General features: G+C 43.5%; 1 protein-coding gene across 1 annotated transcript; it reads right to left on the reverse strand.

Annotated features, from left to right (window-relative positions):
* Positions 1-709: 709 nt before the first annotated feature.
* On the reverse strand, positions 710-12,900 carry LOC146796898 (olfactory receptor 1F1-like). The gene is made up of 2 exons (XM_085631431.1): positions 12,300-12,900; positions 710-1,047 (listed from the first exon to the last, which is right to left on the reverse strand). Exons 1-2 carry the CDS (start codon positions 12,898-12,900, stop codon positions 710-712), a joined length of 939 nt encoding a protein of 312 aa, XP_085487557.1.
* Between the last annotated feature and the right edge of the window lie 5,286 nt (positions 12,901-18,186).

Below are 18,186 nucleotides of genomic sequence, written 5' to 3' on the forward strand. Positions count from 1 at the left end.
AGGCTTTGGCTATGTAGGGAGATCATTTCAGGATTCGGTAATTTACCGAATCGGTAAAATTACCGAATCGGTAATTTTACCGAATCGGTAAATACCGAATCCTGAAATGAGATAAAGGGGGAGTGTGTGGGTGTAGTGTGGATTTGTTATTTACCACCAACTAAAAGTTGGTGGTATATGACGAATGTCTTAGTAAAAGCATTATTTGGCCCTTTGAAGTGTGCAATGTGGCAGACATACATGCCCTTAGGGCATGTATGTGTGCCACATGTGCACACATGCAGGAATCAGGGGTGCAACAGGGTGTCACTGTGACACCCTGCCAACCTTGATTGTGCTCCCCCCATTACCGATTCGGTATTTACCGATTCGGTAATGGTAACTGGCTTCCCATTGATTCCTATGGGCCTCCTGGCCCATAGGAATCAATGGGAAACAAGTTACCATTACCGAATCGGTAAATATCGATTCTAAAATACCGACACTTACCGATTCGGTATTTTTTACCTACATTACATTTACCGATTCATAAATACCGCATTACATTTACCGATTCATAAATACCGAATCGGTAAAATTCGGTATTTAAGAATCGGTAAATGTAATTTACCTACATATGGCCCTAAATGTCATATGTTAATTTTCAAAAAGGGTCAAATGTCTTTTGAGGGCCACTGCCATGTCCACTCCAATCATAAACAAAAAATATTCATTTATTTCTGAAGGAAATTGTTCTGTGTATTGTTTTCTTCAGCGCCTCCTTGACTTCCTTATTCCTAAAGCTGTAGATGAATGGGTTTAACATGGGGGTTATTACAGAATACACAGCACTTAAAATCCCATCAGATTGTAATGAGCTGCTCAATGTAGGTCGGAAGTAAACGCTTATGGCTGTGCCATAAAAGAAGGAAACTACAGTAAGGTGAGATGAACAAGTAGAGAATGCCTTCCACCTTCCTTTCCCTGAATGATTCTTCAGAATTGAGGAGATAATGATTATGTAGGACACAAGTATGAACAGAAAAGGGCCCATAATGATAAGGGCACTATTGCCAAGAACATTATTGACACTATGAACTCCTGTGTGGCTGATCTAAAAAAGAAGTGTGATAATTTAAACACTATTATGGACTCTCGTCTGAGAGAAAAATTATGTCCCATGACTAGTAATATTGATGTGTTACCAGTAGTAACTGGGTTAGCTAATAGAGGGAACAACCAATCGAGCGCCCTGTTGCCATCTTTGGGGAGGGGCGGTTCCTTGAACCCAGGGGATAGGATGGATGTCCCTCTCACTGCAAGTCAAAAGGATCCTAATGTTACCCCATGTACTGATTTTACGCAATTTAGAAGGCCGCCTATAGTTACAAGGGGGAATTCTGAGCAGTATAACAATACCATTCTTAACAACTATAACAGGATTGATTTCCCCCCAGAAGCTACTTCTCTGGTTGCTGTTCTTGTGGGGGTTCCCTCCCTTGAGCACCCAGAAAAAGAATCAACAAATGGCTTGTTGTGTAAAACAAAAAGTTGGTGTAACCACTATTGTTCCGGTTCCTCTGAAATCTCAGACCATATTATTATGGCTAGATGGCTGTCTTGGGTGGGCAATCATCCCAAAAAAATTGCAGGTGACTGTATTATAGTCAATTTTAATAAACCAGATATAGCGGATAGGTTGTTTTGGGATGCTACTGACCTAAAAGTGGACGGCATAAGGGCCGTCCCGTTGGGCTATTTTTATCCACCAACAAGTACAGGGCATTCCTACAGTAGGTCACAGGCCAATATTAATCCCCATTTGTCGCTGTGCCGACCCAGACCTGTAAGCAGTGTCTCTAGTCCTGCAAGTGCGGGCGGAGCTGGGGCCCTGTTTCCTCATACTACAGGTGTGTGGTCAGGGCCCGAGGAGGTGGGCTTACCACTGTCTAATAGATTTCAGCCTTTAAACCTGCTGGACCTGCGACAGAGGTTAGCTCTCCTTCATCTAGCCCTAATGACCTGGAGGGTACTGGCACTGGGAGTGAAAATTGTCTATCTGTTATGCCCCGTATTAATCATCCCGAAGAAGTTACTGGTGATGTAAACTCATCCAAATGTAGATTTATTAGCTGGAATATTGCGGGCATAAGAAGTAAAAGAGATAACCCCCAGTGGCTAGAATTTATAAAATCTTTTGACATAATCGCCCTACAGGAAACCTGGGACAAGGGGGATCATTTTTGGTTAGATGGTTTTAGCTCCTATTTGTTACCAGCCCAAGCAACTCCAGCAGGAAGAGCAAAGGGTGGTCTTATGCTACTCCTATCTCTAAACCTACAGGGATCCATGAACAGGATTGACATAGACTTGATGGATTGCCTGGCAGTAGAAATATGTTTTACTACCTATTCCAAGATACTTCTTGGGAATTTTTATAAATCTGGGGAAATTGATTATAGGAACCAACAATTGAACAATTTGAAATCTTTTTTAGAAAATTATAGGGCTATGCAAACTACTTTGTTTTACGCCGTGCTTATGGGTCATTTTAACATACATCCCTGTCGCTCACATTGTTGTATTGAAGATGGCTTTGGTCATAATTTTGCTTCAATCCCCCATTTTGAACACTCAGAGGAGGGGGAGGGCTTAGAGTCTCTCTTGTCTGAAGCTGACCTCTTTGAACCTGGATTTGTTAACATTCTTGATCGGTGCCTTACATTTAAATCTAAAATTAGAGACACCATTATTGATTACATTTTTTTGTCTCCCATGCTTTTAGGCAAAGTTGTCTTTTATAATGCCAGGGAATCGCCCTTTAGTGTCCAGAACCCTGTCATTTTGGAACTAGATAAAAGCTGCGGCCTATTAGCTTGTGGTAGTAGACAAACCGCACCTTGTACTGTAACTACCTGTGATCAAGGGAGAAGGCTCAGATGGCCCAAAGTGATACCGGACATCTTTTTTATAGAACTTTGTGAGAAATGCAAGGGGAATATTTCAATATGTGTCAACCCCTTGAGCACAAAAGACACTATTTTTAGAGCCTTCGAGGGTATTTGCAATCAAATAGCTAGTGATCTAAGAGTTAAGCCCAAACAATCAATCAATCAATCAGCGGCATTTGTATAGCGCACTACTCACCCGGAGGGTCTCAAGGCGCTGGGGGGGGGGAACGTTACTGCTCGAACAGCCAGGTCTTGAGTTGCTTCCTGAAGGCAAGATGGTCCTGGGTTGTCCAGAGGTGGATGGGGAGGGAGTTCCATGTCTTGGCCGCTAGGTAGGAGAAGGATCTTCCTCCGGCGGTGGCTCTGTGGATGCGTGGGATGGTGGCAAGAGCGAGGCTAGTGGAGCGGAGCTGGTGGGTGGGCTGGTGGAAGGTCAGGCGGTTGTTGAGGAGCTTGGGGCCCAGGTCGTGGAGGGCCTTGTGTGCGTGGGTGAGGAGTCTGAACGTGATCCTTTTGCTGACAGGGAGCCAGTGAAGGTCTCTCAGATGTCCGGAGATGTGGCTGTGACGGGGGATGTCCAGGATGAGTCGAGCTGAGGCGTTCTGGATCCGTTGGAGTTTCTTCTGGAGTTTAGTGGTAGTACATTAGAGAGCGTCACATGGTTTAAAGTGGTTTGATAATAAATGCTCACGTGCCCATCGACTTTTAAACCTAGCCCTGAAAAGTTTACCACGTGACAGGGTCTTGATTGCTGATTTGCGGAAACAGTACAAGATGGCAATCAACAACCCGAAAGCAGAGATTAAGGCTGAGGCATGGCATGCGCTGCTATCAGTAGACGTACTTTGGGACAGTTCAAAATTCTGGGGAATTATTAATACACCTTTTTTTTCAGGCTTGGATAATGTGTCATATCACTGAAGCTCAATGGCTGTCCCATTTTAAGGCAATATATGCCTCCCCTGAGAGCCAGGACTTGTCTCTTAGCCTATTACCTACTCAAACCCGAGTCCCTCTTGTGTTCCTTGAAGAGGAAGTGTAGAAAGCTATAAGGGAGACTATCAGTGATCAGCCCGTGGGGTCCGACAAGGGTGTATTTTGGCACCTGTACTCTTTACCCTGTACATCAATGACCTAGATAGATCCCTTTTGACAGCGACTTTGGATATCCCGCGTGTAGGAGATTGCTCAATTCCGGTTCTCCTATACGCGGATGACGCTGTCCTTATAGCACGCACGGCGGTGGGCCTCCAGCGGCTTTTAGATGCCTTTGGGGCCCGCATGCAGTTGCTGGATCTAGCTGTAAATAATATTAAGTCCCACATTTTGCCAATTGGTCGTAAAACAAGAAAACCCTATTCTTTTTACTGTAATGGGCAGGACGTGTCCCCGGTCTCCTCCTTCACCTACCTAGGCGTTGTTTTTGATGAGAAGTTTTCTTGGATACCGCAACAGAAAATTAAAAAGAATTCTATTACTCGATCTGCCTTAGGACTAATGGGGTTTGCTAAGCGTTTGGGGGCTAGACCAATTGAGAGTATATTAAAAATATATAGCTCAAAGTGCGTAGCGATTGCGACCTATGGTTCCTCTATATGGGGCTTTAAAGAACAGCCAGGCATTGAAATAGCCGAAAATACATTTTTACGTAGTCTCCTATCAGTCCCACAATCTACGTCAGTTTTTTCTATACACCAGGAACTTGAGATTGGTTATATCGCAGACATTTTGAGCTTAGCTCCGTTGCTCTGCTGGCTCAAAACGTGGATAAATCCAGAACTGATTTTGAACCATAAGATTTTACGAGACTGTGTTCAGCTAGACAACTCTAATAAGATCAAGTGGCTGTCTTATGTTAAAAGTATGTTAACTAAAGTGGGGCGGCCAGAGCTATTTGAAGCTCCTAAAAAGATCCGGAAAGATGTCTTGTGGGTGATATATAATTTTAAGAATCTGTTGTCTGCAGAAAGGGAGGAACTAGAGCTCCAGAAACCCTCTGTTAGGGCTCATTTTTTAACTAAAACGAATATCTGTATTGAACCCTATTTGGTAACAGTAAATAAACCCTTCCATCGTTGGCTTTTAACCATGTTTCGCTTTAACTTAGCTCCTTTTTTATTAGGTGATTTCCAGGAGTGGTGTAATCCTGAGTATGCGATTCCTTGTAAGTGTGACAATTTTTCTCCCCAGAATACCCTTCATTTTATGATGTTTTGTCCTTTTTATTCTGACATTCGTAATAAGTACATAATTCCAATTCTGAGAGGAGAGGGCTTTTTGCAGGTTAGACCAGCATTACTCTATCTTCAGTTATTGAGTACACCATGGGATATTTTTAATATTGCATGTTTTCTGGTTGCTGCTATGAGGCTCAAGAAAAACAGACATTTGTTATCTGATTATTGTCTAGATTCTTAAACGTCATCATGTAAATTATAGATTTGTGTTTTTAATATCAATGTAAACTTATTTGAAGGACCACTTCTAGGAGGACAATAATGTGTCAAGATATCAGTAGATCACCCTAAACCTATGAGTCTGTCTTATATGCACATAGCACTTTTAATAATGTTTCTACTGTATGTAGAGCAACCCATGGTACCCTTTACTATCCCTTGCTGCCACACAGGGGCTTAGAGTCACTTTAGCTCACTGTGGAGTTTTGCCACCTGTTCACTTTTATTGTTGATTTTAGCACCATAACTTTCACGACACGTGTGCTATTAATTAGGAATTAGAGTCACTCTGAGATGGTATCTAGGCTGATCTTTTGCTATTGTCTTAAAAGAAATTTCTTTAAAAAACCTTTTTTTCTCCCTATATAGGTAGATCCAGACACATTAGCCTAGAAGCATTTTAACAGTGAGTAAATAACATTACCACGAAAATCATGTGTAGATAATCATCCATTATCTGGTCCTGAAGAATCGCTCGGATACTCTTCCATTAGCGAGAAACATGTCGACCCACACTTGTTAGAACAAGGGAACACACTATATGAGACATCATACTCAGATTAGTGCCTTGCTCTTATATTTTTAATTAGGGTAGGAGACCCCCAGAATAAAACTCTTACTTCGGCACTCCCAACCCTATTTTATCTCACTTCATCTACACAGTATTGGCCCCATACCCGCACATCATCATACGGCTATTGGATAAAAAGATTTCCGCCAAAGAGCCCCTAATTTTAGGGAGCCCGTCGGGTATTGCACCGACGACCCGACGAGGAGCAGCCCAGATGATGAAGCATGACACCTGCAAGGGTGTGTGAGGGCATTACTATCCAAGATTTTGGATTCCCAATATATTTCCACATCATTGGAAGTATGGGATCTGTGTCTCTTGTGACTGTTTAAATTCCGACCCATGAGGAACAGCATAATTTCCTTTTGATCTAACGTTTACACGGGCACTCCTTTATGCTGGACCTTCTGCTCCCCTTTGAGCAGTAAAAGCCCCTCTAGTCCCCTTCTTTTGCTCTTAGCTTCATGCATGGTTACAACCCGTGGGACTTGAATCTAGGTGGGTAAACCTTGTTAAATCCCCCTCTCTTCCTCTTACTATTTTGAATCCCTCTACCTGTGTGTGATTAATTTTATACTTTATTTTCCTCCAGATCTTACCCCACCCTCTTAACCATGGAGGGCCAGGGACTAAGTTATGGAGATGAACAGGCAGCAGAGATATTAAGGACACCCTCTATCTTAGCGACTACTAATGATGGTGCTACAGGAAGTCAATCAGAGGACTGGCAGTCTCTTTCTGCTATGAAGAGGGAATGGGTGAAAATCACACTACATGGGGCCTTAATGACCGAGTATCTCAGGGCCAATATTTCACCTAACTGCCTTGTAGTAAAAAACTTTCCTAGAATTTTCTGGGAGGATGGCCAATTTAAGATCGAATGGTCACAGATCTCTTGGAAATGTACTAGGGACCTCTTGATTTTGATTATCAATACAGCGAAGAGACTGGCCGATGATCTATTGACCCGTATCCAAACGGCGGAAAGTAGTCTTAAGAGCGCTGCACCCGGCCCTAGCGTTAAGACCAGACTATCAGAACTTAATAATGAAATTGCAGAACATCGAGAATATCTTATGAAGCAGAAAGTTACCAAACTGCAAAAAGATATCAAACGCTTTGATAAGGAAAAGGTATACCCATACCTCAAGGCGGATTTCATACCGTCTGGTACAGGCTACCTCTGACACTAGCTCAAATTCGACCAGGAGAGGGTCTTCGAGTAACAGCGAATCAAGTGGAGACAATTGGCAACCAAACCAATTTAGAAGAGGCGGGAGACAAGGGTACAACACCTTTCCCCCACCGCCACAATACCAGGGACCTGCATTATGGCAATATCCTCTTTTTCCACATGGCCCACCCCAATTTACACCCCCGGTCATGAACCAGCCTTTTTTAGGCAGAGGTTAGGGCAGAGGGCGAGGGCGAAAAAGAGGCAATCAGCAAGCAAAACGGGTCCAATGGGAGGATCCACAACAGAGGGTCTACGAGACCCGGAGCCACACGAACAACCAAAAAAGACCCTAGTGGTCAATTTGTCTCCTAGAACACTTAATAGAATGGAAGAAGAAGCACTAGAGAAAGGCTTAGGCTTTGTCCCAACACCACGAGTTGACCTCTTCAAACAAACATGCGAATTACATCGTTTTTTTCGCAAAGTACACCTCAAAGCATTCTTCGATGGCAAAGAGCACCTAGTGGACGACGACTCAGGTTTACATAATCCATCTACCTTCACCCCTAACAATGGGATGATACCAAACAAAGTGATTACCTATGAGCAAGCTGTCCTCAAAGAGGTGAATGCCCTGGCCATCTCGAAACCTTTCAATAATATGCCGAAACGAGAATTACAGGCAATAGAATCCTTAGCCAATTACCCTAATATCATAATTAAACAAGCGGACAAGGGTGGAGCTACAGTGATAATGGCCACCAATGACTATGACACTGAGTGCCTTAGGCAATTAAGCAACAGGAATTACTATACTCCTATTGCCGATAACCCTACCAAACACCTTACTAGCATCATCACAGGCATGGTAGATTCAGCTGAAAATCAAGGATGGTTGAGCAAAAAGGAGGCCATGTTCCTTATTAAAAAGGACCCTAAGACCCCTTACTTTTACATCCTTCCAAAGATTCATAAGGGGACAACTCCAGTGCCAGGGAGACCAATTGTCTCTGGAATTGACTCGGTTTTAGAACCACTATCACAGTTTTGTGACCACTTCTTACAACCTCCGGTCAAACTGATACCCTCTTACTTACAGGACACCACTGATGTTCTACGTTTACTTGAACAGTTCCCCAGAGCACAGGAGATCGACTTCCTCGTGACCCTCGATGTGGAGGCCCTCTATACCAACATCCCACAGAGGGCTACCCTTGAGGTCATTGAGGAGGTCTTACATGCTGCCACTTGGGAATCTTTGACACCTCCCTCCTTTGTTATGGAGTGTGCCACTTTGGCGCTAACTGAAAATTTCTTTGAATTTAAGGGCCAAATTTACCACCAGACCCAAGGTACTTCCATGGGGAGTACCTTTGCTCCTAGTCTGGCCTGCCTTTACATGGCAGCCTTTGAGAAACAACACATTCATCATGATTCTAATCCATACAATGAGAATATTTTGATATGGAAACGTTTCATTGATGATATTTTGATTTTTTGGAAAGGTAGTTCAGAGACCTACAGAGACTTTTTTGCTTGGATTAATAGTCTCAATCCCTTTCTGAAGTTCACTATTACTTCTTCACCTATAGAGATAGCATTCTTAGACCTCACAATTAAAATAGAGGGAGGACATTTAGCTACCACCATGTACAGAAAAAGTACGGATCGGAACAGTTTACTTCATTACAACAGCTACCACCCAAAAGCTCTTAAAGAAAATCTGCCCTTTGGCCAATTTTTAAGGATAAGAAGGAACTGTAGCACAGTTAATGAATATAAGACTGACTCCGAAACACTGACTAGGAACTTGACATTAAGAGACTATCCACCAAGGAGAATTTCACTTGCCCGCAAACGAGCACGCAACAACAACAGAGAGGCTCTTTTAGAACCTAGGGACAAAGAGGTGATTGAGCAAGAAACACTCACTTGCATCACAATCTTTACACCCATTTCGAACAAACTCACCAAGGTATTAAGGAAGCACTGGAGCATACTGAACACGGGAGCTCTACAACTTGAACCACCACGGTTTGCGTTTAAACGCTCAAGATACCTCAAAGACATACTGATTAACACCAGACCTAAACAGAAAGTCACCAACAGGCAGGGGACACTTTGGCAATTACCACCTGTTGTTGGCCACTATCCCTGTGGTACTTGCACGGCCTGTGCCTTCACCTCTATACACAAAACGATTACCTTGAATGAGACGTTCACTTGTGAAATGAGAACACACACAAACTGCAATACCTCGAATTGTATTTATTTACTGACTTGTCTCTGTGGTCTTCACTATGTGGGCATGACCACTCGCCCAATTAAAGTCCGCATTTCAGAGCACCGCAGCAACTTCCGCTGCCGCAAAAGTAACACCAAAATGTGCCTTCACTTTTTGGAAAAAGCTCACTCTCCCGACTCCCTGAAGTGGGTAGTTTTGGAAGCATCACAGAACTCATCTAAATTGCAGTTATTCACTAAGGAACAAAGATGGATACACCGTCTATCCTCAGATGTCAGAGGGTTGAATGATGATATCCCTTGGAGCTCCATTAAAATCTAAAAAGTTGCATTTACTCTATTCTTCCACCTTGCCTTGGTTTAAATTACTTTAAATTACTCCATTGAACCTCAGGGCTTGGTCTCTGCTGTTATTCCACTACTACGTTAATTGTGCATCTTTTATACAGCGGTATTTACTCCAATCATTAGTTGTTCTACATACTCTTATCAACTAACTGAATTGATCACACCGATGAGCAGGATGAACATGTTTCACAGAATAACTCCTGTTCTTATCCCAGAGATCTAACATTCTTTCCTGGGATTACTGGCGCTTTTTATATATATATATTTTTTATATTTCGTTGTCAAATTAAACCACTCCATATTGGTATACGATATCACCAACACCACTAATATATTAGTACCAACATCAATAATCAAGGTCATCCCTTGCTTTCCACGTACTTTTCGCCATCAGAAGATGGCCGCTGCTATTACTTCTCTTGAGCCTTACAACAACCCAGGCATGCTATACCACACCCATCGACACATGGTACTATGAGCATTGAAAAACTAAGGAGGGACTGACTCGTACACCTCCCGGACCCGGTGGACAGGGAAGGTCGTTAAGCCAGCGTAACGAGAAACCTCTGTAAGTAACCCATGGCGATTTTTGTACCTCTGTTCCCGGTACTACTGACTATTGTTTTTGTTTGCCGAAGCAGGCGCTCCTTTTTAATCCACTTAGTCGTCCCTTCCTTACCCGATCAGAGTGTGTCTTTACAGTCCTAGGAAAGCCCTGACTTCCTAGATTTAGCAACCAAGTTTTAACAACACGCTAGGAAACCTAGCCCCTCTCCCCTTGTTGTTCCTCGAACATGCTACACTTACATTGGACAGCTGTAACATTACAAATCTTTTCCTTGTACTTCACGAGTAAGATCATTGGAATTTCGAATGAGACATTTGTCTTTTCCAAATGTTTTTTCCATGTCTCTTTATATCTCGAAAAACATTTTGGATTGGTAACACTAGCGTCAATGGCGTTTTTTAATGTTTCTTCCTTTACCGCTTTGAATAAATAAGGTGCCACTAACCATTGCTGCTCCTTTACGCTATACTTTCCTCAGATAGCCTATACATTTTACCTTTTCTGCTGGTATTCATGAGTAAGACTACTGACATGACAAGTGAGAATGCTAACGCTTTTATTTTTCTTCACATCTCCAATGACCAACTGTGTTGATAACATCGGTGTTTAAAATGTTAGTCAGTGGTTCTATCTGCTTTTTTAGCCTCATTGCTTTAGGAGCATTGCGTTATGCACAAACCACCAGGTACTGATGATGCCTGGGGATTTTACTGATTAGGGTGAGTACCCTTTACTATCCCTTGCTGCCACACAGGGGCTTAGAGTCACTTTAGCTCACTGTGGAGTTTTGCCACCTGTTCACTTTTATTGTTGATTTTAGCACCATAACTTTCACGACACGTGTGCTATTAATTAGGAATTAGAGTCACTCTGAGATGGTATCTAGGCTGATCATTTGCTATTGTCTTAAAAGAAATTTCTTTAAAAAACCTTTTTTTCTCCCTATATAGGTAGATCCAGACACATTAGCCTAGAAGCATTTTAACAGTGAGTAAATAACATTACACGAAAATCATGTGTAGATAATCATCCATTATCTGGTCCTGAAGAATCGCTCGGATACTCTTCCATTAGCGAGAAACATGTCGACCCACACTTGTTAGAACAAGGGAACACACTATATGAGACATCATACTCAGATTAGTGCCTTGCTCTTATATTTTTAATTAGGGTAGGAGACCCCCAGAATAAAACTCTTACTTCGGAACTCCCAACCCTATTTTATCTCACTTCATCTACACAGTATTGGCCCCATACCCGCACATCATCATACGGCTATTGGATAAAAAGATCTCCGCCAAAGAGCCCCTAATTTTAGGGAGCCCGTCGTGTATTGCACCGCCGACCCGACGAGGAGCAGCCCAGATGATGAAGCATGACACCTGCAAGGGTGTGTGAGGGCATTACTATCCAAGATTTTGGATTCCCAATATATTTCTACATCATTGGAAGTATGGGATCTGTGTCTCTTGTGACTGTTTAAATTCCGACCCATGAGGAACAGCATAATTTCCTTTTGATCTAACTCCTCACGATTGTCTGGAATAAAATGGTTGCACTTTATCTCGTACGCACTTCGCACTTTACAAAAAATGTTTTACTCTAAGATGTATCATGGGGAGAGAAATTTGAAATTTTGTATCCTAATATGCTTGCCCTTTTGGTATTGAAATTTTATCCGGAGGACCAATGTGTTATTTTAATCCATGAGCTTTTAATTGCATTTTGCACTTTATATAAAACTTGTATTAGATGCCCAGAAAAGTTCTAGCCCCATAAGATGAAATACAGGAAAAGACATTTGTAGTTTTGCACCCCAATATTGTTTGTATGTTTCTGTCTTTCGAATCTTGTATTTTAAGCCTTTCTAGCGAATTGCTATGATTTGTTAGTTGATATCTTGCACATTCTATTTTTAATTGTAGTATATGATTGATTGAATTGTTTACTTTTATGACATTAAGTTGTCGAATAAAGCATTTGATTGAATGATTGATAAGGGTACCCTCTATAAAAATAATAAGTTCATTGGTGGTGGTGTCGCTGCAGGAAAGCGTGAGCAGTGCTGTCACGTCACAGAAGAAGTGGTGGATGTGGTTGTCAGCACAGAAGGACAATCTTGAGATGGTGATGGTGTAAAGCAGGGAGTGCAAGGAGCCAGCAAGCCATGATCCAGCCACCAAAGCCTTGCATACCCATGTGTTCATCACCTCAGTGTAGTTAAGGTGCTTGCAGATGGCCACCCAGCGGTCGTAAGCCATCACAGCAAGAATGAGGTCATCTGTGATACCCAGGATTGAGAAGAAGAACATCTGCGAGAAGCAATCTGTGGATGAAATGGATCTCACCTCCATCATGAGGTCTGCTAAGAGTCTGGGGACAGTGACAGTGGAGAAACAGATGTCAACAAAGGATAGGCTGGAAATAAAGAAATACATAGGAGTATCCAGTTCGGGTTCACATCGAATGATCGTGATAATGAAAATATTCCCCATCAGCGTAACAACGTAGATGATGAGAAAGAGCAAGAAGCTACCGATAGACTTCTGTTGCTGGCCAGTGAACCCCAGAAGAATGAACTCCACTGTCTGATGATTTGGGTCCATTGAGCGTACAGGTGGAAACTGGAAGAAAGATGACACAATCAGTACAGTACTGTAACTGTATCTCTTAGCTCATCATCACAACTGCATTATTGTGCCTGCACTGTGACTAGTGTTATAATTCTTTGAAAAATCTACATAAATGTCTGTCTATTAGTCCTTAATGTCTGATTGAATAACATCATCCTGAGAGTACAAGGCTTCAATTCAGTAAAGTAAAGAGAAGCTATTGAAGGGTTGCTCCGACTATTGTCTCTTGCGAAAATGCCCTTTCAGGCTATGAGTTGAAGTGTCAAGCCTTACACTAATTTCTTTGGAATATCACTCTAGGAAGCCATTTTTTTGCATATCTTCCCCCGAGTGGTGTTACCAGATTCATGGCCTCCCCACTTTTTCCTTAGCAGGAACACCCTGAATGATTCAAGATCCACTTCCTGCCTGAGGAGCTCACCCGTCTCATCTAAAGTAATGTGAGTTATCAGGTAGCGTTGCTCTCAAAGATGGGGTGAGACTAGTCCACCACATCTAATGTAATGTGAACAGAAGATGATGGAGACATTAGACAGTATCTCATGCAGTGAAAGAGTATATCTGTTGTGGCTACCTCAATGATGAATCTACAATAAATTTGCCTGTAAGGGATATTGCAATATTAATATTATCCCTCACTAAATATGTGATGTGAGGATGTGGACTATCAAGATTTCGGGCCTTATTTAGAGTTTGCCAGACAGGTTACGCTTTCACAAATGTGGTGGATGTCCCATTTGACATACTGCAAGAGCTTCATAATCTATGGCGCTAATAATATGCCGGACGGCATATCCACAGCATTTTTGACATTTTCTCCCATCTGCCACATTCTAAATGTGGGTCTTAGAAAGGCTCCCATTAAATTAAGTGTAATATGAGTGACCATGATATGGTAGCATCACCATTTTTTTGCTGCAACCACTCCACCTCTAGTATACCCAAAGTAATGTGAACTTGTGGTGTACATTGACGTAATGTATTTGGGCCTCATCTACAAGAAAATGAAGCAGCAAGGAGCAGCAAGCCATTTAGCTGTGCGATGCTGTGTCATTTTCAAACCACAGGGATGCGTCATATTAACAACAATACGATGCATCCCTGTGTTGGCGCACAATGGGCTGCCCTGCTTCAGCAAGCGACCTTTGTATCATTTTAAGAGGGTGCCTGCCCTGCGGGGAGGATTGTTTTTGTGCAGGAAAGGACACCTTCCTGCCCCAAAACAATCATTAATGGCATTTTTCTCTTTTTATGCATGCTGCATTCTGCAGAACGCATAAAAAGAGGAATATACAAGGTGAATTGTACCATTTCTACACCTCACCTGGGGAGACATAGAATTCTGACACATTCAACATTTTGTTGTAAATCTGGGAATGCATCAAGTTCCATGGATGTTGCGTGGGAACACCCACAGCAACACCCATGGAATGCCCCTTTCATGCAGAGTAATGCGTGAAAGAGAATAATATTCACAAGGCTATGAAAAGACTTGCAGGCTGACTTTACATGGCCTTGTAAATATGGGCAAGCCCATTGCACCGCTGGTGCATTTAAAAAAGTGATGCGCCAGTGGCGCAATGAGCTTGTAAATCAGTCCCTATGAAGTTAGCTGGTCCACATTGTCACTTTAAGAAAACTAAGGGCCTGATTCCCAAAGGTAAATGGACACTTTCGTGTAAGTTTACTATTTTTTGGGGGGTGCTAGAGGGAGTGCAAGCAAGATGGCCACGCTTGCATGAGGCTCTTGCCACCCGGAACACAAATGCAACAATATCCTGTCCCTAATGTCTGAATTCTGGAGAGAAATACTGCGACACAGGAGCGCGTGACCTGCTGTGAGCCTGGCTCGACAAATCTGTGGATAACATCAGCGAGGGGAGAGAAAAGATGAGCGAAGACCCCGCTGTGACCGAAAAGCCACTAAGATGGTGGCCAATCATCGACAGAAAACGCAACGCAGCTGAGTTGGGAAGGCAGCTCGCCTGAAAGTGTGAGGGGAGCCCGCCCAACATGAAGAACGTTGTCAAAAGCGGAGTAGACAGCATCACTGTGAACCTGAGGCATTTCGGTGAGGAGCAGAGGTGGCCCAGCAGCAATGGTAGGATTCACAGCGGGTGGTGCCAGGGCGCCCAGTGAGCACGCTAGCCCCTGATGCTGGCATCTGAGACCAAGAGATCGAGAACCAGTGTAGAGTGACGTGAGGACCGCTGCTGCCCTGCAGGCACCCAGGATACCTTCCGGACGAGCCTTCATGATCCCATCCCCCACGTAGGGAGGTAGGGAGCTGGGGGGAGCTTCACAGGACACGGGGACACCGATTGGCCATGCTAAGCATGAAAAGACCCTACCTTCTACCGGACGCTGCACCGCTTACCCAATCTGTCCAAGGCAACCAGCACGGGACCAGAGCCTTTGTCCCTCCCAACCGGAGAGAGAACGAAGATACCTCTTGCCCTGTGAAACCCCGCCGGATGCATGGTGGGGAGTGTGCTGACAGAGGGCCCTGATTGCTGCGGAGGGAGTCAAAGACCCCGGGCTAAATTAAATTGAACTGCACACCAACAAGGTGGGAATGTTACCCCACCTATTAGGGCAAAATGCAGTCCTGAAGAAGTCATCCTCTTTCTTTACCCACAACCTACCCACCAAATACAATCAAAACAAATTCAAAAGTGTCCATAGAGCGCATATAACTGCATCCCAGGGCTGGGACACAGCTAAAGCATGGGAAAAACCAACGGCAAACAAAGCAAAATACAATTCTAGACCCGGAAATCTACCCGCACACAACATAGTGAGCTGGAGCAAAACATGGCAGAGAGACCACACTCTGACAGCCAAACCTCAGTAGACGACCTAAAAGAACTGCTTCTCACAATGAAGAACAGTCTTACATACATAGCAAGTAAAATGTATGATAGGAGCGCTAGCATGAACACAATAACCCATGAGCTGGAGAAACATGATGGTTGCATCAAGGAGACTGAGCATTACATCTCTGATCTAGAAGACACGTCTGTAGGAAGGAAGGAACAACTGCTTAACATGGAATGCCTGCTGAAGGTAATAGCAGCCAAGAATGAAGACCTAGAATCAAGATTGCATCGTAACAAAAAACGAATCCTAGGCGTAGCAGAATCCACAAATACCAGGAAGATAGAGGAATACATTGAGCGCCTACTCACAATGGTATTTGGAACAGGGGCTTCTCAACTTTGCTTATAGTGGAAAGGGCTTACTGATCGCTTACTGGCCTACCACCACCCGGAGCCCGTCTAAGACCAAGCATCGCAAGGCTGTTAAATTATTGTGACCGAGACACGGCCCTTCGACTGGCCAGGGAGCAACGACAAATCTCCTTTGAGGACTCAGACATTGCCATATACCCAGATTTTACCATGGGAGTGCAGGAGGCCCGGAAAAGGTTTTTGCCTGGTAAAGCAGTAACTCCAACAGGCAAACATTACATACGCCATGCTCAATCTGGCATGCCTCCAAATATCACTTTAGGGGAAACAACATTTCTTCATAAATCCTCAGCATGTAGTGGATTTCCTGAAAAGTACAAGCAGATCTTTCCAGACGGAGACGGCGCCGGGCCGCACCCGCTCACCCTTGTCTATGTTTGGAACAGGATTAATTGAAGCTGATAGCATTGGCTCTGAAGTGTACTGGATGGGGGCTGATGGTCCGAATTGAGCTTTCATATAACACCCTGAACTGGATATATTGTAATTTCCAAAGACGCAGCTAATGACTGAGCGAGAGCAGAAACCTGCACTAATGCTGCCCGTGCAGTGTCTGAATGTGCAAGACTAGTATATTGGACACATGGGATGAAAAAGAATATGTTACAGGCACCCTCGTACCCTCGAGGTGGCCCTGATGTGCCCTCCTGTGACACCCCAGCAGGACATCCCTAAAACTATTTTTTTCTTTTTCTCTTTTGTTATTTTCTCTTTTTTCTCATTATTGTTAGACAGACTGAGTTACACTATCCCCTACGCCTGCTACTGTACTGTGTCTGTGTCAATCTGCGCTATTCACAGAGATTCTGCTCTATTCATTCCTCTTTGGAAGTTTCCTGGGGGCCCGATGTGTGTGAGAAATTGCATATGGTATGGGAACCCTAACCAAAACGTATTTGTTGGTTTTCGTATTTACAGACACCGATGTTTGTTGCATTGTTGGTGGGTCACCTTGAAGGGCAGGAAGGGAGCAAATATGTACTACAGCAGGTGTGTGCTGCTGTTGTGTGTGTGGGTTGGGGGTGCAAGCGTCAATGATTCTTATAATTGTAATGCTGCTAGTAATTGATGTCTATGATATACATGGTCAGGTAGTATATAATGCGAAGATGGCAGAGTCCTCAAAACGACCTCCCAGCTAATCACTTAAAGCCACAATTTAATGACAGGTCATCCCGAACCACCTAGCTACAATTTTATAACATGGAATGTACGCGGCCTGGACAATCACCATAAGCAGTGGCATGTTCTAGCCTATCTAGACAGGCATAACATTCATTGCACTAGGCTCCAAGAAACACACCTAAGTCCCTCAGCCACGACCACATTTGCGTTCCAATGGGCAGCGCACAGAAGCGTTGCTGCGTACTCCACTGCGCTCGAGGAACTGTGATACTTATGAAGAAAAACGTCCCGTATGTAGCCCTGGGCTCTATGCAAGACCCACAAGGTGAATACTGTCTTATGTGGCACAGATTAGTGTCACAGACCATCACAATGGTGTGCTGCTATGGACCCAATAACGATGACCCTGATTTCTTAAATACACTATGGGGGAAGATAACAGACATAGGCTCCACTCATATTCCATGGGGAAGGGACTTCAACATAGCGCTAAATAGATAGATCACATCCCCAGGCTCACCATTATACTAATGCACAGCGTCAGATACAGGAGATAATTAATGAACACAAGTTGATAGACGCTTGGTGCACACTACACCCAACAAGCAGAGAGCGCACGTGTCACACTACAGCACACTCCTCGTGGTCGCGCATAGACTATTGGTTGATCTCTAGGGGGGTGGGGCATTGATGAAACAAGTGTGCCATTTAGCATGCACGTACTCTGACCACTCACCAATGGTAATGGTGCTGACTCCCCCATGCACATCTGTATCTAACCAATTTTGGTGACTGCCCCCCATGTCCTCCTGGATACCCCATTTAGCATTGATGTGGAACAAGAAATCAAATAATTCTTTCTGCGGAATATAGATACTGTACC

This window comes from Triturus cristatus, chromosome 10 (assembly GCF_964204655.1).
Source record: "Triturus cristatus chromosome 10, aTriCri1.1, whole genome shotgun sequence".
NCBI lineage: Eukaryota > Metazoa > Chordata > Amphibia > Caudata > Salamandridae > Triturus > Triturus cristatus.